Consider the following 24,526-nt stretch of genomic DNA (forward strand, 5'->3'; position numbering starts at 1 on the left):
ATTTGAGACCTTTGGAAGGACTAAAGTAGACTGCAGATGTCAGGGAAAAGTCTAGTGCCTTGCCTCTCAGTGGAAAGGGAGGTGGTTATTTAAAGAAATATTCTCTGTTTTGCATTACACTTAACCTCTGTTCTGTTTAGCCTTTATCTCCACATTATTCTTTTCCTGCAGAATCATTTGTTTACGGATTCTCAAGTTATGATCCTTCCCAAGGTCAGGGGCATGCCACTATTTCTCACCTCAGATTTGGAAATACGTATCTTTACATTTAAACCTGCAAATACTGTCACACCAAGACAGAATGTGTTTGGCGCAATATTAAGGCAAAAGATTGCATCTGAATCTCGCTAAAGCATGAATAATAGCGGAGCTTGACGAATGTTAAACCTAGACAGTACTATATACCACCTTTCTTTTTACATTTTCCCAGTTTCCTCTTTTGATTCATCTTTACTTACTTCCTATTTTTGTTTTTTGTTTATTTGTTTGTTTTGTTTTCTCATTAGAAAAGCCACAGAAACTCCAAGCAGGCAAATTAGAAGGGAGGCAATGCAACAAGTCCTATCTGTTCTCTGTCTAGATCACATGCAGAGTCTGGTCAGCAGGTGAATCCGCATCCCAGTGGGGTCACCTTTCCTGTGGCCTGTCAATCACCCCAAGAAGCTCTTCCCAATTTGTCTGGCACAACCTCCTTCCACTCCTCCTACCCTCTCAGTGGTCAGGAAATCCCGGAGCAGTCCTTGCCCTGGAGCTGCTTGTGTTTTTAGTAACCAGGGACTGAGCTGATTTTGAAAAATCAATCAATCAATAAATAACAATCAAAGAGCCTTGCCTCAACGCACCGAGTTGCTGGTTTCCTGCAGGTCAGAGGCGATGCCACCTCCACCAACGACCTTCCAAAGATTAAACCAGCCGTGTACAAACTGCTGGATTGAAAATGGAAAGAGATGGGCCGTTGGCCTCCTCCTAGGAGTACTTGTTTGTTGAAATCGGAAGGACGTTCTGGAGTTTGAGCGCGATTTTTCCGGGAAGGCTGTGGGGTTGGAAGTGCGTGTTGGGGTTTGGATCTCGTGCAGCAGCGCAACTAACCTGCTGCAACGGCGCTGTGACACCCCTGTCCCGGGGCCCCCACTTTAGCCTGTTGCTTCTCTGGTCGCTCCAGGTCGGTTTTTCCCGGCGACTCTAGTGTGGCTTCCAAACTTCTGGGCTCCGGGCTCACTTCGGAATTTGCCCCCGCCCCCTACTCCCTTCCCTCAGGCCCCAGGAAGTTGCAAGAGTACCATTTGTCGCACGCTCGGGGACCGCGGGTGGCCGGAGGAGATGAAACCGTCTTGGCTGCAATGTCGTAAAGTCACCAGCGCCGGGGGGCTCGGAGGGCCCTTGCCTGGGTCCTCTCCGGCCCGGGGAGCCGGTGCGGCCCTCAGGGCTTTAGTGGTCCCGGGCCCGCGGGGCGGTCTCGGGGGCCGGGGATGCAGGGCACTGTCCTCCGGCAGTGGCAGCGAGTACAAGACCCACTTCGCAGCCTCGGTGACCGACCCCGAGAGGTTCTGGGGCAAAGCTGCCGAGCAGATCAGCTGGTACAAGCCCTGGACCAAAACGCTGGAGAACAAACACTCGCCCTCTACCAGTTGGTGAGTGACTTCTGTGCCAACCCTGATCCCCCATCCCTGGTAACTTTTTGGGCGCCAGGACCTCCCTGGGACCTGGAATCTGGCATTCTATCACGAAAGAAAATTGAAACTGGAGATGTGTTCAGACCCCTCAATTCGTGTTTCATTTCAATTTCATAGTCAGTTCTCTTGCCTTCTGCTCTTGAGAGACCCTGTTACCTATTGTGAACACAGTGTCCCATAAACGGGAGATTTACCTGACTGGCAAGGTTCTGCTTTGGCAGTGGGAATATTAAGAAAACTAAAACAAGATCCTGCCTCCAGGGACCGCACAGTCTAGTAAGGGAGATACTAGGTAAACAAAGCAAACGGTACAATAAACTAGGGAATTATAACTAAGTGTCCTCCTACTATGGGGAGGGAGGGTTAAGAAAAGACTTCAATGAAATCGCACCCCATAAGGGTTTGGAAGGATGGGTGTGTCTTCTCGAAGTCGACAAGGCCCTAATTATCAAAGTTCTAGAGGTGAACAACAGCTTGAACTGTGACTGAGACAGTGACTGCCAATGATTGTGTTGGCTGGAGAGGTGGGAGGGGAAGTGGTGAGTCAGGGGCTAGGTTGGGAAGGGATTTATGTACTGTGCTAAGTAGCTTGGATCAGATCCATAGGCCTGTTGTGTATATGAAGCTGCAGTATGGGGTACCCAGAAAGAATACAGATAGATATAGGCCAGGTGATGTTAGAAGTCATCGTAGGAGTAAAGTCTTCTACCTGGAGTTGGAATTATAAGAAGTTATAAGCATTATTTTTTTTTGCGTTACAACAAACACAGACACATTGTAGAATAAATATCAAGCTTGCTAAGATACTGAGGGTGAAGCACAGTCAGTGATACTCTTAGAGTGTTGCTCCTTATGTGTCTGCCCTCTGGGGGTGTGATTGCTCTCATCTGCCAGCCATTAGAGAGGATGTTTCCCGTAAAAGTTTGAAAAACACTGCTCAGCAATGAGATGAGGGGAATGATATGGTCAGGTTTGCAGTGGACGAATGGCTCTATGGTCAGAGCAAGAAATCTGGAATGGAATTGGCTAGAGCCTGTTCTGTGTCTCCACCATGCCCAGTCCTCTCAAAAGTGTGTGGGGATGACATGGTGTTCCCTTTAGAATCTGAGCACCTTGCCCCTTCCTATCAATTATTTTTTCAATAGTATTTGATCGGTCCTCTTTTCTGTGCCAGACAGTGAACAAGATACTGGGTGTTCAACAATGAGTAAAACCTAGTCCCTGCTTTCTAGAAGTCATAAAGATTAAAAGCATGGACTCTGGGGCCAGACTACCTGGTCTGAGTTTGGCTTCTCGCAGTTACTGTGTGTTCACAGTCAAGTGACTTAATCTCTCTGTGTTTCACTTTCCTGAAATGCAAATATGGAAATAATTGGAGGCTTAACTTAGTAAAGGATGAAGACTATGTCTTTATACACTAGACCCTATACATGTTAGAGGAAGAATAGCTCTCTTTGTATTCTCAGACCATAATTATCTTAGGAGCAGGAAACTCTCCTAGTATTCCTCAGATGAAAGCACAGAGATTATTGCATCACTGTTTCTCAAAGTTCTGTGTACAAATATCTGTCATAAAATATGGTACTATAAATGATTTTATGTGGCCATCTCTATTATAAAACTAATGTGCAGAGAATTCAGTTAAGAAGCCACAGGTATATTCTAAATGAAAACCAGTGAGGGCCAGACCTAAGGCAGTGGCAATAAGAATGGAGGAGAAAGGACAGATTGGAGTGATTCGAGAGGACAATCGGGGATCAGCAAAGGCCCAGGAGAGAGCTTTGGAAGTGAGTGTCAATGTCCCAGCAAGTAGAGCTTAAGACCAGGAGATTTCCTTTTCAATAATTTGCTTTTTCTTTGTAATATCTAGTTGCTTGTCTACATTTTTTAAAATGGTGTGTATAAGATGTGTTTAATGAGAAATTTTGTGAAAGGGTCACTATATTTTTATAGATCACAATTTGATAACACTGTATCTGAATTCTTTATCTTTTTAGTCTTGAACTCATGCCCAGAAAATCAAAGTGAAGAAGTGATAAAAGTTTGACTCTATTTATTTCAGCAGTGCGATTCGATCTTACAAGAATTCTGGTTGGGCAAGCAAGGTTGGGAGGGAAGTAGACGTAGGAGACCAATCTTAAATTTCAGTTAGTCAGTAGTTTCAATTTGAATCTATGACTGCATTGGATACCTAAATGAAGATAGTCCTGATTGGTTAGCAATTTTCCACAAAGCAAAACAGAAGGGCAGACTGAATTTACTTTTATTTTGTTTGGCTTTATATCCGCAAGATCTAAGGCAGAGCTGGCATATAAATTTTTAAAGTGAGAGTCAACTAACTGGATACATAGCTTTGATGATTTTTGTTGCTATAAAACAAGACACCTCTTTGGGAGGTGATAAGTGGATTTAGGCACAATTTGGTGTGAAGGAGCTTTACTTACTTTCTTTGAAGCTGGGATCTGGAGAAGGGAGATATTGACAGCCAAGTGCTTAAGCAAAACAAGGCGAGATTACTATAGCTAATTGTTCTCTCCTCTGTGGATCTGGCATATGTGTAGTCACAGTCTCTGATGCCCTTTGGCTTCCCAGAGGCAAGAGGGATTCTTCATTATAAGCTTGTCTGTTTGTTGTTCACAAAAGTAAACTCCCCTCAGAACCCACAGGCTTATCAAAAGTCTCAGCATATAAATAGTATTGGATATTAGCTTTCACAATGACATAAGCTATGCAATATTTTATGCGTGCAGTAATATAGACATGGAGAATAAATCTTTAAGGGTGATATATGGAAGGGAACTTCCATTGTAGTGAATGACTTTATTAAATGCATTTCCAGTCCTGTAATTTCTAAGACCTTCGAAAAACAAATCCAAATTACGGGTAGGTGCTTTAGGGATTTATACGTAATTGCTTCTCCTCACAGTTTGGTGGTTACTCCATATTGTTAACACCTGGCTCTTTGGGTAATAAAGTCTCTATTAGAGAGACTTCAGTGGAGAACTGCAATCATAGTAATTTCTTCAGTCCTGGAACAACAAAGTGGATGTTTCTGGTTATTTTCTCCGGATAGACATCCTGCTGCCTGTCCTGAAATTGAAATCCAGCTGCCACTCTCTGAAGGATTAGTCAATTCACTTTTCTATTATATATTGTGGTTGACTCTCTGGGCCATCAATTTATCTCTTTCTATGGAAGCATTGCAATCCAATTTTAGTTTACTTTTATTTAAACAACATTCAATGATAGGATTCTCATATACCATTTGTTTAGAAATCAATATGTATTAACAGTGACTATAAACCAAAAAGGAAAAGACTAACTAAATGCAGATTATTAGAAAATAACTTAAGCTTGGCTAACATTTCTGTAGTCAAAATACTGTGGGTTTCTCAAAATGCAGGATCTGAATTCCTTACTAGCTGAGATTAAGGTTGTTTAATCCTGCCAAGTCTTAAAATGGCTTTTAAGAATTAAAGGACATCAATCATTCACCCACTGCATGTACAGTACAGAGAAAATGATGAAAGAGATAGTGAAGGAACTCACCACACAGCAGCGCGAAAGACATGCATTAAATTATTACAAAAGAGACTAATTTTAAATTTTAGATGCAGGGGTACATGTGCAGGTTTGTTATATGGACATATTGTGTGATGTTAAGATTTGGGCTTCCATTGAACTCATCACCCAGATAGTAAACACGGTACCTGGTAGGTTTTCGACCCTGCCCTCCTCTCTCCTTCCTTGCCTTTTGGAATCCCCAGTGTCTATTGTTCCCATCTTTATATCTGTATGTCTCCAGTGTTTAGCTCCCACTTATAAGTGAGAACATGCGTATCTGGTTTTCAACATGATGAACACTATTTAGAGTTGCAGTAGATGCTAGGTAATCCAACCTTTATTGGGGGATATGATACTGTCTTCTTTAGAAGGATCATGAGAGGGGTCTAGAGGAAATGATGTTTAAACTGAGATCAAAATGAGTAGGAGTTAGACATGTGAGAAGTGGGGAGGAACATTCCAGGGAAAGAAAATAGCATATGCAAAGGCCATGAGGTAGACATGTTTAGTAAGTTCCAGAAACTTAAAGAAGGTTTACGTGGTTGGGGCTTAAGAAATGAGAGAAAATTATCTTGAGATGGAAGGAGAGAGCCATATCGTGAATGGTCTTTTGAGTTATGTTAAGGATTTTTAAATTTTTTCCTGGTATAATACCTGTCAGGTAATACATGACCAAAATGTAAATTTCCTATTCCTTCTTCTTCACTGGGTCAATACAGGCTTGAGTTCAACTGTAGCTTTGCCGCTTACTCTGAGAAAGCTTCAATACCTTTATTTGCAAAATTAGAATCATGACGGTATCTATTTCTAAGGATAAAATTGGGTGAGAGAAGCTTGTAAAGTGCCTAGGACTGTCCCTGACACATACAACTAGATATGATTATCTTTGGAATATGAAAGAAATACTCCTATGAGCTAATGTGGTCCAATAAGTTTTGAGGGGAAGTGGTAGCATTTAGAGTGAATCTTAAAGTAGGACTTAGGAGGAAAGTCATTTATGTTCAGGGAACAAGATGACAAAAACATAGAGGTAAGAAAAGCCAAGTGTCCTTAGAGGATAGTTATAGTAGACCAGCTGGCTTTTAGTGGCTTGTCTGAGTTGCTGGGACTTACTTTCAGAAAATAGTTTCAGCCTGCTTTTAAAAGGCTTGGAGTAGCGAGCTAAGGCATTTGCATTTACTTCTTAGGTCACAGCAGGGCTGAAAGCCTGCAGGTAGGCTTTGTTTGACCTACAAGTTTTGTTTGTTTAATTTGTTAGCATTTAAATATTGGAAGATAAAAATCTAAATTTCCTGTAAAAAATTCAGCTTTTGGTCTTTTTTTTTGAGATGGAGTCTCACTCCGTCACCCAGCCTGGAGTGCAATGGCATGATCTCCGCTCACTGCAACCTCCATCTCCCCGCTTCAACCATTTCTCCTGCCTCAGCCTCCCGAGTAACTGGGATTACAGATGTGCACCGCCACACCCGACTGATTTTTGTACTTTTTTTTAGTAGATTTGGGGTTTCACCATGTTGGCCAGGCTAGTCTCGAACTCCTGACCTCGTGATCCGCTCACTCGGCCTCCCAAAGTGCTGGGATTACAGGCATGAGCCACCGTGCCTGGCCCTTGGTCTTCTCCTTAAAGAATAAAAAATGGGCAGGGCGCAGCAGCTTACCCATGTAATCCCAGCACTTTGGGAGGCTGAGGCAGGCAGATGACGACATCAGGAGATCCAGACCATCCTGGCCAACATGGTGAAACCCCGTATCTACTAAAAATACAAAAATTAGCTGGATGTGGTGGCACACACCAGTAATCCTAGCTACTTGGGAGACTAAGGCAAGAGAATCGCTTGATCTAGGGAGTCAGAGCCAAGATTGTGCCACTGCACTCCAGCCTGGTGACAGAGTGAGACTCTGTCTCAAAAAAACAAACAAGAACAACAACAAAAACCCGGAATGTCTGTCGGCGATGGGTCAGTATTCCTGCACAGCAACACTTGGCTGGAACTGAGCAGCTCTGACCCTTTAAATGGTGCATGTGCTTGTTTGTTATTCACTCTCCTCACCCCTATTGCATTATACTTTGCCTGTCCCAGCCGTTAACTTTTCCATTGTGATCATTTTTGTTTGCAGTGCCTCGTAAGGCAGTAATGATCCATGGAAACATTTTGTTAAGAAGGTGATAGGATGAAAGTATTATCAGAAGCCAAGTTTGACTTCAGATTTCAATATTTCTTGGTAGGTTGGGAAATGAGGGATATTGGGAAACATGGAGTAATGAGAACATAAAATAATGTGACTAATGAACTAGGGTAATAGCAGGAGGTGTAGAAAGAGAGGAACTTCAGGAATAAAAATTAAATTACACATAGTGACTTTTTGGCAGTGGGATGCAGGGAAGTAAAGACATGGTAACTGTAAGAATCTGACTTAAATGTCCAGATGAGGAATTGATGGGGCAATTAAAGTTACGAGGCTGAAAACTGGGAGAGAGCTTGATGTAGAATTATAGATTTTAGTATAAATCTTAAAGAGGTGAGAGGTAGAAGCTTATGAAAGTTGAAGTGAAAGAGAGAAAGAAAGGGAAGAGAAGAGAAAAATAGTAAGGACTGAACTTTGGGAAAAAGTGGGAGAAAAAACTATGGAAATGGATGGACATTCAAAGAAAGAGGAAAAGAAAGAGCAAGATAGTCTAGTGTCATGCATTGTAAAGGAGAGAAAAGATAAAAATAGTGGTCAAGGGCTCTAGAGATGCTTTGAGGCTATTGAAAATCAAAAAAAAAAAATCTGCTGTGACTCAGAGATTCTTGATGACTTTCTATAATATGATATCAATGGTGAGATGAGGGCCAAAGCCAGAATAGCACATTACAGAGTGAACTGGTATAGGCAAAAACATTCCATGAGGATATTCAACAGTGACAGGAAGATGAAACAGGATAATATATGGCAGTATGGTGGTATCTAGGTCAAGTAAAATATAGTTTCTTCATCATTCCTTATTTCCTCTCCTCCCTTTAAGAAGAAATCTATGTTTAAATGCAGAAGTGAAGAAATTATGAAATAGGAATGAAGGGAATTTTGCTTGTTTTGAAGCCTACTGCTCAACAGGACTCCTTGTTTTTGCAAGTTGAACTTTGTATGGTTTCTTATGTTATTTTTTTGCTTTTGCTGCTAGAAGTTACTGAAAGAAACAGGTTGCAAAAGTCTCAGAATTGGTTTAAAGAGTACTCAGTGATCTGTTTGTTCTTTTTAAATATTACAGTGATTCTAGTGAGCTAAATATCTCAATATTTGTTTGTGAGTCTGACAGGGAGGATAAGGAAGCAGCTGGAAAGGGAAAAGATAATGAATATTTGTTGAGTCCTTTCTCTGAACTATCAACTATACAATAGAGTCATGTATTTCCATTTATTCCTTCCCCAGATGCTGCAAAGTTAGTATTATCATGCCTTTTCTACATATGAGGGAATTGAATCTCAAGACCACACAGCTAGTTAGTAGAGGCTAGACCTGGGTTAGTATTAATAGCTCCAGTGGCTAAGCCCAGAATCTTTTCCTCCAAATATCAAGGCAACTGTTCCAGAAGGCAGGTTGCCAAATCTTGGCCAACCTGAAAAAGATTTTTGGCTACTAAATTGAAGGAGACCAAAGAGATATGAATTAAATGCAAAAGGTAGTTTCTGAATATTTTCACCATAATTGATATTTTTGGGGACAAGTAAGAAGCCAGAACAGGATTTCAGGATTGGATGGTGGTAATGTGTCAATATTAGTTTCCTGAAGTTGATGGTTATAGTATCGTTCTCTAGAAGAATGTCCTTATTTATAACAATTACATATTAAATTTTTCTAGGGTTCTTGGGTATCATGTCAGTAAATGTTTCAAAGGGAAAAAAAAAAGTACTTTATCTTGTAATTGCAAATTTTCTGTGAGTTTGAGATTGCTTCAAAGGAAAATAAATACAAATATAATGGGGATTTTATGTATCCAGAAAGCAATTTAATCCCCCTATTGAACTTTGGCTCTTTGGCAAACAAATGCTCAGCTACATTAAACTGTTTGAGAAATTCAGTATTTGTGAGATATTTTTAAAATTACATTTAATTCTGGTTTGAAGGTGAGAGTGTTATATAAAGAGGAAGAATTTTTCTCCTTTTGACAAACTCTAAATTAAATGAATTTATTCATAGCATTGTACACAGTAAAGGTATATTTAAAATATAAAATCATCATTATTTTATAGATTTAAAAATATTTTAAGAAGGTATCTGGTTGGCATGAAAAATTGCCTGTTAGAAATAAGGCCTCTCAAAATAACCTCATCAAGAAAGACCAGTTTTAAAAGATGGGCCTTATTTTATATTCTGAAGGTCAGCAGCTTGGTACTGTGCCGTATCTAATTTTCTCAGCCTGTCATGCTGCTGAACCTTCAGGACAGAACAGAGTGAACTACAGGAATGCTGCAATTACATAAGCAAGATGGATTGCCTGGCAAATGGCGCAATCAATGAACAATGGAAATTCAATCGGCTGTGACTGATCAACTACTAGGTGTTGGGGGAAAATCCACACTCTTATCACCTCCTGAAAGGTGGCTTACTTTTCTTTTGTCATGCCACATATTGTATTAGTTGAAAGGACAAAAAAATCCAGTGGTTGAAGTTATTTGCTTGTTCTTCTTCTTCTTTTTATTTTTTTTATTCTACTTTCATAAGCAACAAGCTGCAACTCCATGAGGGAGATCATTGCTTTCCACTGTGGTGTGACATTTGTAGGAAAAATATGTAGGAGGCTAATGAATCTTTGCAATTATATATATGAATGTAATAACCTCTCTAAATTACAGTTTCAAGTATATGTGAATGTGGAGCTCAAATCCTTTATCTAAACTACGTGGATAGGGAACTTGTTATATTAAAGGTATTAATTATATTTGTTTTTGTCAGTATTTTAGTTGAATGAGGTAAGGAACAGTGCATAGAAAGGATAGGTATTATTTTTATAATATCTTAGGAAAATTAAAGTTTGTGAATTTTGAGTTTGAAGGAGTCCAGTTGGAAATATGAGGATAGTAAAAAACAGAAGGTCTTTCAAATACTAAATTAGAGAGGGATAGAGTTTAATTATGTGGCTTTAATAATTTAAAACATTAATTGCCTTAAGAGGGAGGAAAGCAATTAAAGTCTGTAGGTCTTTGACTTATGACCTGACTCTGGACAATAGGAATACCTTCTCTTAAGGTGTTTATGGTAGAATAACAACACTTGCCAAGTATAATCTTTCAAGGTGTCATTCCTAAGTGGATGCAGCAGTTAAATAAAATAAATTTGGTAAGATGAAGAAGAAGGAGCAGGCGAAGAAGAAGAGCAGGAGGAGGAGGAAGGAGGAAAGAGGAAGAGAAGAAGAAGAAAAGAAGGAGGAAGAAAAAGAATGCTTAATTTCTACTGTAGATCTGGCCAGTATAGATATCTGTAGAAAAATTTAGTAAGACTAAAAAAAAATTAGTCACTCCGTATTATTGTCCATTTGCTAAATAACTTTAATCTAATGAGTGCATGGGAGCTTAGAAAAGTCCACTTTTGCACTAATCTCACTTTGCATTCTCTCCATACATTTTTTCTTATTTTCATAGAATTCCATTGATTTTCAATTGAGAGGCAAGTATTTTTCTATAATAAACCACAAATACCTAGACTGTGCCTTCCTCTAACTCTCCCTCCCAACTCTCCCTCCTTAAGTACAGATGAAGTTTGCCACTCTTATCAATGGGGTTTGTTGGATACCCTAATTTTGGTGGTTAGGAGGAAAAGGTATTGAGAATTAGTGGAGAAAACAAACTGATTTCTGGTTCAAAATCTTGGCTCTACTCTTTGAACAGTATCTTGGTCCAAATAATTATAATACGGAAGAATTATAAAATGCATACTGTGATGGGTATTACTATTTTTTGTGTTGTTTCTTTTCTCATCTGTTCTCTTCTGCTAGTATGTAGGAAGATTGGTCTTCCCCACATATACGTGATTATGCGATTAGCTTTGGCCACTGCAATAAGAGGAGCAAGGCTTTTCACTTAGTTAATTGCCAGAGCTTCAATTATTAGTTCTTTCTCATCTGCCATGGCCATTTGGAAGTACATGTAGAATAGAAGCAGTTTGGATTGCTAAGCAAAAACGTATAGATGACAATGTTTTGGGGAGTCTACCTGAACCCACAATGGAGTGGCATGAGTGAGAAATAAACATTTATTTTTGCAAGTTACTGAGATTTTGCAGTCATTACCGTATGGCATAATCCAGCCTGTCCTTACTGATTGACGGGTAAATAATAACTTTTTGACTGTTGGGATAATTTAGTCTGCTAAAGTACATAAACATTGTCAGGTATATCATAAAATAGCTAACCTTTTTATTATCTGTTATCATAAAAACAGCTGTTATGAAAACAGCTAACAACTAAGCTTTTTATTGTCTCCATAGTATGCGCTAGATACAATACTAAGTGTTTTAATTTATTTAATATTTATAACAACTCTGTGAGGCAGGGCCAATTTTTATTCTTGTTTAAAGGGTTTGGAAATATAGTTTCTTAAGAAACTTGCCTAAACTTATAAAACTAGTAAATAGCAGAGCTAAGATTTCAACCCAGGCTGGCTGAATTTAGCATCTGTGCTCCTAAATATATTCTATTGCTTGTTGAAAATAGTCTCAATTAATTTTAGATTTTTAAAAATTTTTTAACTCTTCTCCTCTGAAACTGTTTAAAGTTTTTACTTTTCTTTTTAAATAGTGATATAAGAAGAGTTTTTAAAGTTTGGGTCTACATCTTAAAAACATTCTAGATATGGAATAAAAAATAGCTGTTCTTTGAAAAAATAAACTTTTAATTTTTTATTGTGTATGACAGTCCTAAAGGTGGGAGGAAGGGAGCTTTAAATGAGTTGACAGCTTCTTTAGAAATGTTTCCTGGGCAGTAGAAAGCAATATTAATCTCTTCCTTAAAACTACTCTGTTGATTTTCTGGCTTAAGGAAAATCTATAATGACCACATTATTCATTGCTTATAGTATGCTTTAATGTTATTTTTATAAGAACATGATAAATAGCCTAATTAATGTATCTAATTATGAACACTTGGAAATTTATTCCTCCAACCTCTCAATAAAAAAATAGGATTTCTTTATATGTTAAGTTGTTGGTTTTATTTACTTTTAAATGCGTTGATGTGTACTATTTCTTTTTATTTTTCTTTCATTCTTTTTTATCTTGATCCTAATTCCCTTCTGCATTTTCAAGCAGAAGATATGCAGGTGGGGAAACCTTGATTAATGACATATGTTAAGTGCAGAGATATATTTCTTGGAAATTGCATTGCAACTGGCTCCCTTAGTTCTAATAAGAATATCCCATTTTTTTGGAATCCAGGGCAGGGTCAATGAGTTGTAGTGTCTCTCACCTGTGTTATTCCATAGACATTGCCAAACTTTGGAAAACAAATGATCTAGAAATGTTAAATGCTTCCTTTGAGTGTTTATGGGATGAGTCAAAAATATATGTGGAATAGAATGAGAAGGAAACTAACATGTGATTATTCTCTAGCTTGTTACTGAGTCATTCCTTTCTGTAACCTGATGTATTATCGTCAATAATGATAATGGTGATAGTAATAATAACAAAACAATGACAATTGCAAAGACTATAGTACTGCTGTTTTGGTACTAATTATGAAGAATTTGATTTGTGTCGGGCCCTATGCTAATCACTATATGTATATTATCTCTTTGAATCTTCCCAACAACTCTTATAATGCATTTTTATAACACTGTAAACAAATGCACAGAAAGATAAGTGGCTTGTCCGAAGTCATACAGTGGTGGACTTAGTTTTTTCAACCCAGTTGGGTCACACTGTAGAGCCTAATTTCAGTTATAAGTTGTAATTATGCTCTCTACCTTCTGTTTTACATAGCAGAACCTAGAGAGTGAAAAAGCATGAGAGCAATGTAGCATTCTTAAAAATGTTAATCGGGATTTAACTTCCCTTTGCTTTATTTGTTCTCTGTGTTTCTGTGTGTTTTCCACTCTCCTCTTATCTTAGAGAAATGTAAGTCCTCACTGTTTTCCCAGAGCCAACTTGCACATGTCTTTTTGATTTCGTCGCCTTTCAATGTCTCTAGGGATTTTATCTTAAAATCTTTAGTGGTTCTTTCCTAAAAAGCATTTCAATCTTGTTTTCTTTTAAGCAAATTTGGCAAAAATGCTCAACGCTCATCTACATTTTGTCACTTCACATCTATTATGTGAGCTCATACTCTATTGATACTTCTACCAATAATTTGATACATCGCCACTCAGTAATAGGAGAGTAGGGTTCAGGTCTAAATTACATTTGTGATCTTCGCAGCAGAATGCACAAAGCCTTCTGTATATATCAGTTGAACTGACATTAAAACTTCATCATATACAGATTTACCTTCTAATCCATCTCCTAAATCTGATTTTTTATATAAATTGCAGGTAGATACTACCTGAATCATCTATCCAATCAGAACCTCAAATAATCCACAAATCCTCCATCAAGGAACCAAAGAGTTTGAAGTTTTGTCATCTAAGCTTTGGGTCTAAGCTTTATTTTGAGGCAGTTGGCTTCCTTTGCCTCTCCTTAGCTCATTCATTGATCCTTAAGCTGTAGTAGAGGATATTTTATAATCCATGGGTTTCCATTTATCAAGACAAATACATATATACTGCAAGTAGGGAAAGTAGGGAAATACTTCACCTATGTGGGGGATTGGTTCCAGAACACCACCCACTCCCTGCAGATACCAAAATCTGCAGATGCTCAAATCCCTTATGTAAAATAGTGTAATATTTGCATATAACCTATGCACATGCTCCCATATACTTTAAATCATCTTTAGATTACTTGTAATACCTAAAACAATTAAGTGCTATGTAAATAATTGGTATACTGTATTTTTCAAATTTGTATTTTTTAATTGTTATATTGTTATTTAAAATTAATTTTTCTCAAATATTTTTGATTCACGGTTGGTTGAATCTGTGCACGTGTAACCTGTGGATATGGAGGGCTGACTGTTCCTATATGAGAATGAACTGGAAAAGTTGCCTCTTAGGCACATATGAGATTCCAAGGATCTCAGATTAAGAGTTGGGTTGATATTATGTTATCAGATTGTCATCTTTTAGTAAATATGTTAAGAAAATTAAAATCACAGAATGAAAAAGTGATAGCAATTATATAAAAATGTTGAATTAGAATGCATTTATGTTATCATAAATTATGATAAAATTTTAATATATTAGAGTAAAAGCCTATCTTGATCTGTTAAAAGCTTGAATTTTAGAAAAAATATAAAACTGATTTTATTATTATTTAAAAATATTGGGTCTTGACTGCTCAAGATCTCCTACATATGTCTAGCATCAGCATCATTTTACTTTGCTAGAATATTTCAAGAGCAGTCTGAAAATGTAATTTGTAATTACAGGCTTAGTAGACCTAATTTGATGAAATTTTCTCTTACCTTGGTTTACTTAATTTATAAAAATATTAATTTTCAAGTTTATCATTAGTAAAAAATACTTTAATAAGGAGGGTTTTAAAAAAATTAAATATTTCAAAGACAATATTTGATGGAAATCATATAATACCACTCTTAGATCAAAATCTCTTAAATTCTAAAAGATGATTTTACTCTAAGTGTGCATACCTGTGTATGTGTATGTTAAAATGTTACAGGATACAAAACATGTTGGTACATAATAACAGCATCACCTTTTACCATAGTAATTTAACTTCTTAAAAGCATCCTGAGTTCTCAAGAATTTAAGGAAAGTTAAGTAACTTGCTAATGCTCACTTGCCATGCAGAGATAGCAGATCTAGGATGAAAAAACAGACTTACTATGCTTGAGAATGTATCAGTTTCTCATTGTGTCACGTTTCCTCCCCAATTAATCCTATCTTATCCTCATAATACCAGTGTTACAGATTTAAAAACGAGCTGTGCATACATACATATATACATACACATATATGTTTGTTAGCCTTTTATATTTATAAAAGTGGGTTTTATTTTGTTTTTTAGCTCTGGAGTTTATTCATTTGTTAATGCATTTGTTTCTTCTTTATTTTGTTCATTCATCCAATATTTACTGAATGACCTCTATGGACCAGGCACTATTCCAGGTGCAAGATGAGAGTCCAGATAGAGTTTAACTCTAAAAACAATGTTATACATCAAGCGAGGAAAAAGGGCATTTTGTTTATAGTAAAATAGCATTCATTTTCCTGTTCAATAAAAGAAGAGTAATAACAAGTGATATGGATTATCTAGCTATTATTTTCTGAAAATAAGAGTAACAAAATCCATTTTATTCTACAATCAGTTCTACTCTGAATTGCCTTTGATTGTTGAGGTGTGAAAAACTAGAGCACATAGCATTCCATTTTGGTGAACAGTGGCCATTTTCTAACTAATGAATCCTTTAATAGATTAAAAAAACAACTAATTTTAATTTTATCCCTTTGTGCAGCCTCTCATTTTTTGTTGGAGGTGAAAACAAGCAGGAAGGCAAGGGAAAGACAAATCAGAAAAGAGAGAATAAAGGGAGATAGTGGGTTTCTTAGCACCAGCTAGATAATGAGATCTTGGATAATTGAGCAGGCTGCACTGTATTCAAGTTTCAAATTATCAAAATGTTAATGGGAAACGTTTCATCCAGGAATGTGGTTGGAGATAGTGGGGTAATTGACAAAAATATAATAAAGATGTACTTTGTAACATTGTTCTCAGATTATTTTGAGTATAAGGCTAGGAAAAAAAGGATAAAAGTTTTATGTTTTGCTTAGCATTAAAGTTATGTCCAATGGTGTCTATTTAGTGTAGTTGGATTTATCTTTGAGGCTATGTCTAGGTTATGTTTGTGTCTGTGTGTTTAAGGTTTTTTTTGGGTGCAAGGTATAGGTTGGACATTAGATGGAGATGTAGTGTGATTTAATTATCAAGGGAGAGGTTTTATAAATGCAAGGCCTAGGATTGAGACTTACGTTTAAATTGCTTTCATTGGCATTTATTTATTCAGAAATAATTCTGAGCCAGACGCAGTGGCTCACGGCTGTAATCCTAGCACTTTGTGAGGCCGAGGTAAGCGGATCAATTGGGGTCAGGAGTTCGAGACCATACTGACCAACATGGTGAGACCCCATCTCTACTGAAAAATACAAAAAAATTAGACAGGCATGGTGGCTCATGCCTGTTGTCTCAGCTACTCAGGAGGCTGAGGCAGGAGAATCGCTTGAACCTGGGAGATGGAGGTTGCAGTGAGCCGAGACTGCACCACTGCACACTCCAGCCTGGATGACAGAGCGACACTGTGTCCCCACCGCCACCAAAAAAAAAAAAAAAAGAATTCTGATTAAAATGTAGGTTTATGCCTTTTTTCCCACTGTAAAAATAGGTATTACTTTACATTTTAATTAGGTAAATGCAGGAAAGTCAAATATCTTGCTATATTAGGTATAGTTCCCTTCAGTGTTTTTTTTTTGGAAATAATTATAGACTTACAAGAAGTTGCAAAAATAATGCAAAGAGTTCATTTGTATCCATAATCCAGCTTCCCCCAGTAATAACATCTTACATAACTATAGTACATTATTAAAATCAAAATTGTCATTGGCATAATGCAATGAACTAAGCTATAGGTCTTATTCAGATTCACCAGTTTTTGCATTTATTTATTTATATTTTATGTGTAGATGTTATGCCTTTAAAAAATCAAGAATCTATGTCTGTCAATCTGTTTGACTCCCTGGATCTCTATTTCTGTTCTTATAGAGAAATGGAATAGTACTATCCATCCACATTATTTGGTAGCTCATTTTTTTTCACTTGTAAGAAGTGTTTTTTCCATTTTTCTAATTCCTTATTTTTAATGTATACAGAATATTTAACATATTGAGTGAATATATAAATATTTCCTAATCCTTTCATATTGGCATTTAGATGGTTTCTCTTTATTTGCTATTATAAATCGGCAGATAGACTTGCATCTTTGGGCTTGGCATTCCAAGGATATATTTTTTTCCTCTCTCTCTCTCTCTGTCTCTGTGTGTGTGTGTGTGTGTGTGTGTGTGTGTGTGTGTGTGTTTCTCTTTCCTTCCTTCTGGTAAATTCTTAGCAGATTTCAATGTATATTATCCAGCCATTCTCCAAAAGAATAATAAATATTGTAAGTTCCCACCATCTTTTTCCTTATGAAATATTTGAAGAATAAAGATAATAACTTAGAGGACACTCAACACTGAATTCTGTGAAATCTTAGTATTTTGTCACATTTGTTTCAGATCTTTTTATCATAAGCAGTAAAACATTACAGACACAATTGACGTTCCCTGTGTATCTCTCCCAATTACATGGTATTTACAGAAACAATCTTAGAATAATTTGTAAGGCTCGATGGAAAGGAAAAGTTCTTTTTGGACATTCTCAAATGATTGATTGTATTCCCTCTTTTTAATAGGAGCTCATATTCAACATCTCTCCATGGACATGAGCTAAGTGTTGAGCAGAATGAGTTAATGTATATGCTCTCTGCCTTCTGGGAGCCTCGACTGTAGAGGAGCATTTCATCAGAACATTGCAGCATGTTGTTTTGCATGAGTTATAAGCTGAAAGAGAAAGAAATGGATAGTTAAGATAAAGATGTAATATGAAAAAATGAAAAAATATATAGTCCTAAAGTTCTCAGGTTTAGAGAACATTAATTTCAATCCTTGTCTATTGCTCTCCTGTCTTCCTCCCATTTCTCCTTAACCAGAGCAACATTAACACCAGGTCAGCTAGTTGGGGTCCTCCTCCCCTGCATCGTGCTGCTGCTGCTCTTTCTCTTTCTTCTCCTTCTCCTCATTTCCTTCTTTGTTCATCATTTCATTATTGTTATCATCAGGAATACATGCTTGTGTTTTTTCCAACAAATACTAGCTGTCATTAGGCAGAGTACACCCTCCATTCCACTCCCTCCTGGTTCTCTGGATAACTCTGAGGTTTCTTCAAAGTTACACACTTGTGGCCCTGGGGGCATTCTGGATTGTAGGTCTGGTTTCTAGGAACCTGCTCTCATTTGGAGTTTGGTTCTTTACAAGCTCATCATGACATTTCTGAATTGGTTGACTGGGGACCACTGTTCCTAAGAGAGTCCCTAAAGTGTTATGAAAAGGACTGACTGATGAAGCATGCTTTCCTTTAAAAACTCTACTTTTAAGTTTATGTTATTAGCACTGTATTTGAATTTAATATGCTTATGCTTTGAAACCTAAATGTTTTTATCTTTTACTTTGAACCTTAATATTAATCTAATTATCATTTTACATTTTCCACTTTTTTAGATTAAACCAAATCCTATGTCCTTTTACTTAACTTATTGGTTTTTCCTGCATTTTCCTCTAGAATACAAATAAACAAGATAAAATGTATCCTTAACGTCTTTGAATTTACTGTCAGGCATGACTCACAACCGGAGAATCTTTAAGATCATTCATTCATGTCTTTTCATTGACAGTGGATTCAGTTCAGATAACAGGCATTGATTTCCTGAAAGCTTTTCTTTCTATTCTTTTTCCTGTGGGCTGCATTTCTCACCACCGGCAATTCACCTAGCTTTAATCCGAGATGATCTGGCAGGGCTGAAGATGTCTATGTTGTCCTTTCATGTCGAGATGGGACAATCTGGCTAGAGATGGTGTGATGGGGCCAGATTCTGAGTATACATACTCATGTAGGAAGGATCGTTGGGACTAAGGAATGCCTCTGTCTTTACATCAGGTTTCTCTGTTAAAATAATTATCTGTGCTATGGAGAGATGTGCTTTCCAAGTACTTTCACAAAAACAATATCCCCAGTGGTAAATTAACATAAGGCTATTATTCTGTTCCAAGTAAGCAATTACCCAATTTGGAGAGCTTCCTGGAACAGTCAGTTGATACTTCCCAAAGGCCAAGTAGCTGTAATTCAGATGGGATATCACTGTGTGAATAAAGCAAAATGTTGCCCTCTTAAAAATACTTAAAGCCTGCTCTGTTTCTGTGCAACAGTAGTCTTTTGAGCTAGTCATTGTTTTTGCTGAGCGCTGACTATTTACCTTATAAGAGTCTTTTTATTATTTGTCAGAAGAGAATGTGTCAGGAGAGAATTTGTAAGGAGAATGTGTCAGGAGAGTATATTACATTTCACATTTATTCACACTTACAAACTTTTATTTTAAAATAATCATTGAGCATTTGTTGTGTGCCATTAATGAACTAGCATGTGGTCCCTGCCTACAGAAAGCAGAGAGTCTGGGAGGACACAAAAGTACACAGAAAATAACATGGATACTTAAAAGCGGACATGCACTCGTACCATTTTCTTTTTCTTCTTCTGTTATTATTATACTTTAAGTTCTGAGATACATGCACAGAAAGTGCAGGCTTGTTACATAGGTATACATGTGCCATGTGGTTTGCTGCACCCATCAACCGGTCATCTGCGTTAGGTATTTCTCCTAACGCTATCCCTCCCCTTGCCCCCAACCCCCTGACAGGCCCCAGTGCGTGATGTTCCCCTCCCTGTTCCCATATGTTCTCATTGTTCTACTTCCACTTATGAGTGAGAACATGTGGTGTTTGGTTTTCTGTTCCTGTGTTAGTTGCTGAGAACGATGGTTTCCAGCTTCATCCATGTCCCTGCAAAGGACATGAACTCATCCTTTTTTATGGCTGCATGGTATTCCATGTTGTATATGTGCCACATTTTCTTTATCCGTCTATCACTGATGGACATTTGGGTTGGTTTCAAGTCTTTTCTATTGTGAAAAGTGCTGCAATGAACATATGTGTACATGTGTCTTTATGGTAGAAATTTAAAGTTGTTTAATTTAATTAAACTTTAAAAATCAGTTTCTCAGTTGTATTAGCCAAGTGTGGCTATTGAGCACTCGTATGATGGCTACTGTGGTGGAGGAACTAAATTTTAAATTTTATTGTATTTTAGTTAATTTAAATTTAAATTTAGTTAGACACATGTGGCTAGTCGTTACCCTACTGAGCAGCAGAGACATAGAACATTTTCATTGTCACAGAAATTACTAGACAGGGCTGCTCTAGAGAAGGGAGTGGGAATGCTTTTCTTTTCAGGACCAGATTGAATATTTTTGGCTTTGCAGGCCAGACCAGTTCCATTGCAACCTCTCAGTTCTGCTGTTGTAGAGCAAAAACAGCCACAGAGAATACACATAAATCAGTTATATGTTCCAATAATGTTTTCTTTGCACAAACACATAGTGGACCAGTTTGACATGTGAGTTGTAGTTTGCTGACCCCAGCCCTAAAACTTTGGTTTCTTTGGTATTTGTTTTCCTTACTCTTTTCCTGTTTGCCTCTAAAATTTTCCTTTACAGTATTCCATATTTCTCAAACACCTCCCTGCTTCCATCTTTGTTATCACAACACACTTCATTGTTTCAAAACACTATAAATGATCACCCTCCACTTGTGTCCTGCTCCTGCCCATTCTACCTGTGACCATAGAGCTATGCCCTCCTAACTCACCTTAGCCAGTCTGCTCATCTGTTAATGTGTGTAATAATAGTAATTGTCTGCTGTGGTTATTGAAAGGAGCCAATGAAATGTGTATAAAATTACGATCGTGGAAGGCATGAACACTCTCACATTAACACAGAATAGTTGAGACTCAGAGCCCAACTAACACTAATACCAGTGTGTCACTCATTGCGTGTGGACCTCAGGTAGGAAACTTGTCTCTACCTCAGCTTCCTCATATGTAAAATGAGGATTATTGGATGTAGTAGGTCCTTGAATAACGGCATTTTGTTCAACTTTGTTTTGTTGTAATATTGAAGTGGAAAAAAAAAAAAAGAACAATTCTTGGGCAGGGCCACTGTCTGTGTGTGTTGTTTGCATGTTCTACCCATGTATGGGTGGGATTATTCCGGGTATTCTGATTTCCTTCCACATCCTAAAGATGTGCACGTAAGGTGAATTGGCATATCTAAATGGTCCCAGTATGAGAGAGAGAGAGTGTGTGTGTGTGTGTGTGTGTTTGTGTGTGTGTGTGTGACTGTGCCCTGCGATAGGATGGTGTCCTGTCTGGGGCTGGTTCCTGCCCTGTCCCCTGAGTTGCTGAGATAGGCTCCAGCCGCCCACAACCCTGAGCTGAATAATTGGGTAAATAATGCTCTTAGTGGTTGTTATTTATCTTTTTTAAATGTATGGATAGCTCATATTTATTTCAGTGTTTACTATTAGAAGTGTTTTGGGTCCTTATTTAGAAATTTGATGATGTTTTTGTGACCAGAAATATGCCCTAGGAACTTAACACTTGTTTATATCAATTAGCCTGTGGTGAAATTAGTTTCCTTGTATGTCATTTTGCTTAAAGTCTCCATTTCCAAAATCCTATTGATGATGTTAAATGAAGACCTACTGTATTTACCTCACAGAGTCCTCATGAAGATTAAGTGAGTTAATTTGTGTTAAATGCTCATAGCATTGTCTTGATACAATTCTTTAAAATTTTCCCCTAAGTTTTATAGATGAAAAAAGAAAGTCTTAGACATGTTAATTTGTCTGCAGTCATTTAAATAACTAGCAAATGACATGGCTAAGATTCGAACTCTAGTCTGTTGGCCTCAAAGCTCAGGCCTTAACATTGTACTACATTCCTTTTCACATCCATCAGCTCCTTACCACATTCCCTAGTTTAGAATTAATCTCTTTCTTATTATGTGCTTTCATCATGCTTAGTTTGTACCTCTGTCAGGAAATTTGCCACATTTTGCATCTTATCATAGTTATTGCAAACCAGTCTTCGTTTTGAGAGTGGAGAACATGTTTCCAGTTATAATGTTTCCCCTTCCTTCACAGTCTCTGGTCTAATCAATAGAAAATTATTATGAAATGTATTAAATAGAAACACTTTTGAATAGAAAAATTATTATAGTTAATATTTGGGATTCTAATCTGTTGTAGTCTTCTTATGAGATAATGAATTTTTTTATAAAGATTATATATTCACCTTTTTTTAGTATATAGATAATCAAATGTAGCCTTCATCTTTGAATTGTTTCCAATATGTTGGCTTTGGTTGATTCTACTTTAGAAAAAGAGCCTGAAGTTCTTTTGTTTTATTGTTTATTTATTTATAAATTGTGATGAAGACCCATGTATATAGGAGGTCATCAAGGAAATAAATTGTAATGTTATTCTAAGAAGGAAGCTCATAACAGAAAGTAAATATAAACCTGAACTTTTCAGTTATTTAATAATAAATACATGCAAAGTGCAGAAATCAGTGACTGAGAACACAGATAAAGTTGCAACATTATGACTACTAAATATGGTTGTGTTGAAGGAAGCTTTCAACAGTTATTTCATACAAAGTGCGATATGGCACTTTTTGAGAATTTCATATTATAGGCCACACTGTTAAAAATATATTAAGCTTTGTTCTTGGAATGGGAGAGGATGGTGGAATTGAGAGAAACATTTTAGATTTTACTAATTTAACTTTCTGTAGCTCAGTAACCAAATTTGCAGATTAAAAGCTGTCCGTTACTCTCTGAAAAAAGGCTATCATTCACTCTGAAAGAAGACTTTTTTTTTCAGTATCAGTCTTATTCCCTTTTATAATATTTGAATAGTAAATACATATTTAAATTAAAAATTTTTAGCTCTCAGAAAAGGGAAGGATGGAAATTGGCAGTGATGAAAAAATTGATGGGAAGAGAAGAATCATGTAAACATTTACTACTAGCCACTTCTGGCACCCAGAGATCAAGACCATGGAGGACAGGCTCCCTACCTCTTAAAAACCCTTCAGATATCCACACACGTTCACTGACTTAGCTCAATGTGTGAACCAAATACATGCCCCAGTCTCACTTATTTGATAAACAAGGCCAGAGTCAAACACAGAATGGGTGAAGTTAACATTAGGAAAGACAGCGAAGACTCAGGGTAGGCTAAGGTGACGAAGAGAACAAATCAGATTCAAGCAAGAGTCTCTCAAAGGGCTGAGTCCAGGTTTTTATGCTGGATGTGAGTTAGCAGGCATTAATGAGCAAGGGGCAAGGACAAATGCAAAATTACCTGTTTGTTTTTTTTTTTTTTTTTTTTTTTGAGATGGGGTCTTGCCATGTTGCCCAGGCTGGAGTGCAGTGGCTATTCACAGGTGTGATTATAGGAGAAAATAGAAAATTATGTAAAATGAGAAGTCCAAAAGGAATTTTAAAAGCTATCTTCTTTACAGATCGCTTTGGGGAGGCCCTCAGTCCTGTCTCTGAGAGCTCACATGATGAAGGTGCATCTTTGACTTCTTTACAAGGACATCTAACATTTGTGTAGTGACTATTTATTTATAGGAGCTGAGATTCTTCCCATTTCATTTGCCCTGGAGTGCATCCCTCTGCCTCTTAAATTATGAAATACAACAATTTCAAAGTTTATTTGAATTTGCCGAAACTGATAGATCTTAAGAATTTTATATCAGTCAGAATAGCCTAGGATATGCTGCAGAAATAACCCCCAAATCTTCCTAGTACATCATAGCCCAGGTATTTCTCGCTCATCCTACAAATTGATCTTGGGTTATTAGGAAGATTTGCCCCAGGCCATCCATCCTCACTCAGAGATATAGGCTGACAGTACAGTCAACATTTGGGATGTCACAGGCTTTTGTGGCAGGGAGGCAGGGAGGAGGATATGTAGTAAGTACCCACTGGCTTTTGGAGACTACTTTGCCTGCATTCCTTCTCTTGTTAGGCCCTGGGCTACAGAAAGTGACATGGCCATGCCTCATTTCAAGTGGGTATGAAAGTGCAATCTTACAAATGCCTAGAAGGAAGGCAACCAAAATCATGATAGACAGCAGGAATGATGATTGATAGCATATCTCTCTTTGTGATCTGAAGGTTCTGTGTAGCCAGTTATTATTGACTTTTTAGCTGCTTGAGGTTGATTCTGTTGAGAAAATAAAAGGCAGAAGCAAAATTTTTATGGCCCAGATTTTAGTTTCATAAAACTGAGTTTAGATGTTGTTATAAGTGGAAGAAATGCTTCTTTTTACCAGAAGAAAAATTTAAAGTTATATTTTTACTTAAATATTTTTATTTGATTATAATTAAGCTGACTATTAAGGTAATGAGTCAGTTAAACCAAAAGCTAAGCAAGCTAGACCATTAAAATTTATATTTTTTATTTAAAAAAATTTAAATCACCCATTCAGTA

The 24,526-nt window shown here is 37.2% G+C and overlaps 1 protein-coding gene across 2 annotated transcripts in view; it reads left to right on the forward strand.

Annotated features, from left to right (window-relative positions):
• Positions 1-299: 299 nt before the first annotated feature.
• Positions 300-24,526, forward strand: part of ACSS3 (acyl-CoA synthetase short chain family member 3) — a 184,791-nt gene continuing 160,564 nt past the window's right edge. Inside the window, exon 1 of one of the 2 annotated variants that reach the window (XM_008964068.5) lies at positions 300-1,631. In XM_008964068.5, coding sequence (XP_008962316.1) covers positions 1,321-1,631 — 311 coding nt within the window. In that variant the 5' untranslated portion in view covers positions 300-1,320. The remainder of the gene's footprint in view (positions 1,632-24,526) is intronic. The other variant, XM_003811658.7, reaches the window with a different exon arrangement.

This window comes from Pan paniscus, chromosome 10 (genome assembly GCF_029289425.2).
Source record: "Pan paniscus chromosome 10, NHGRI_mPanPan1-v2.0_pri, whole genome shotgun sequence".
In the NCBI taxonomy this organism is placed as follows: Eukaryota; Metazoa; Chordata; class Mammalia; order Primates; family Hominidae; genus Pan; species Pan paniscus.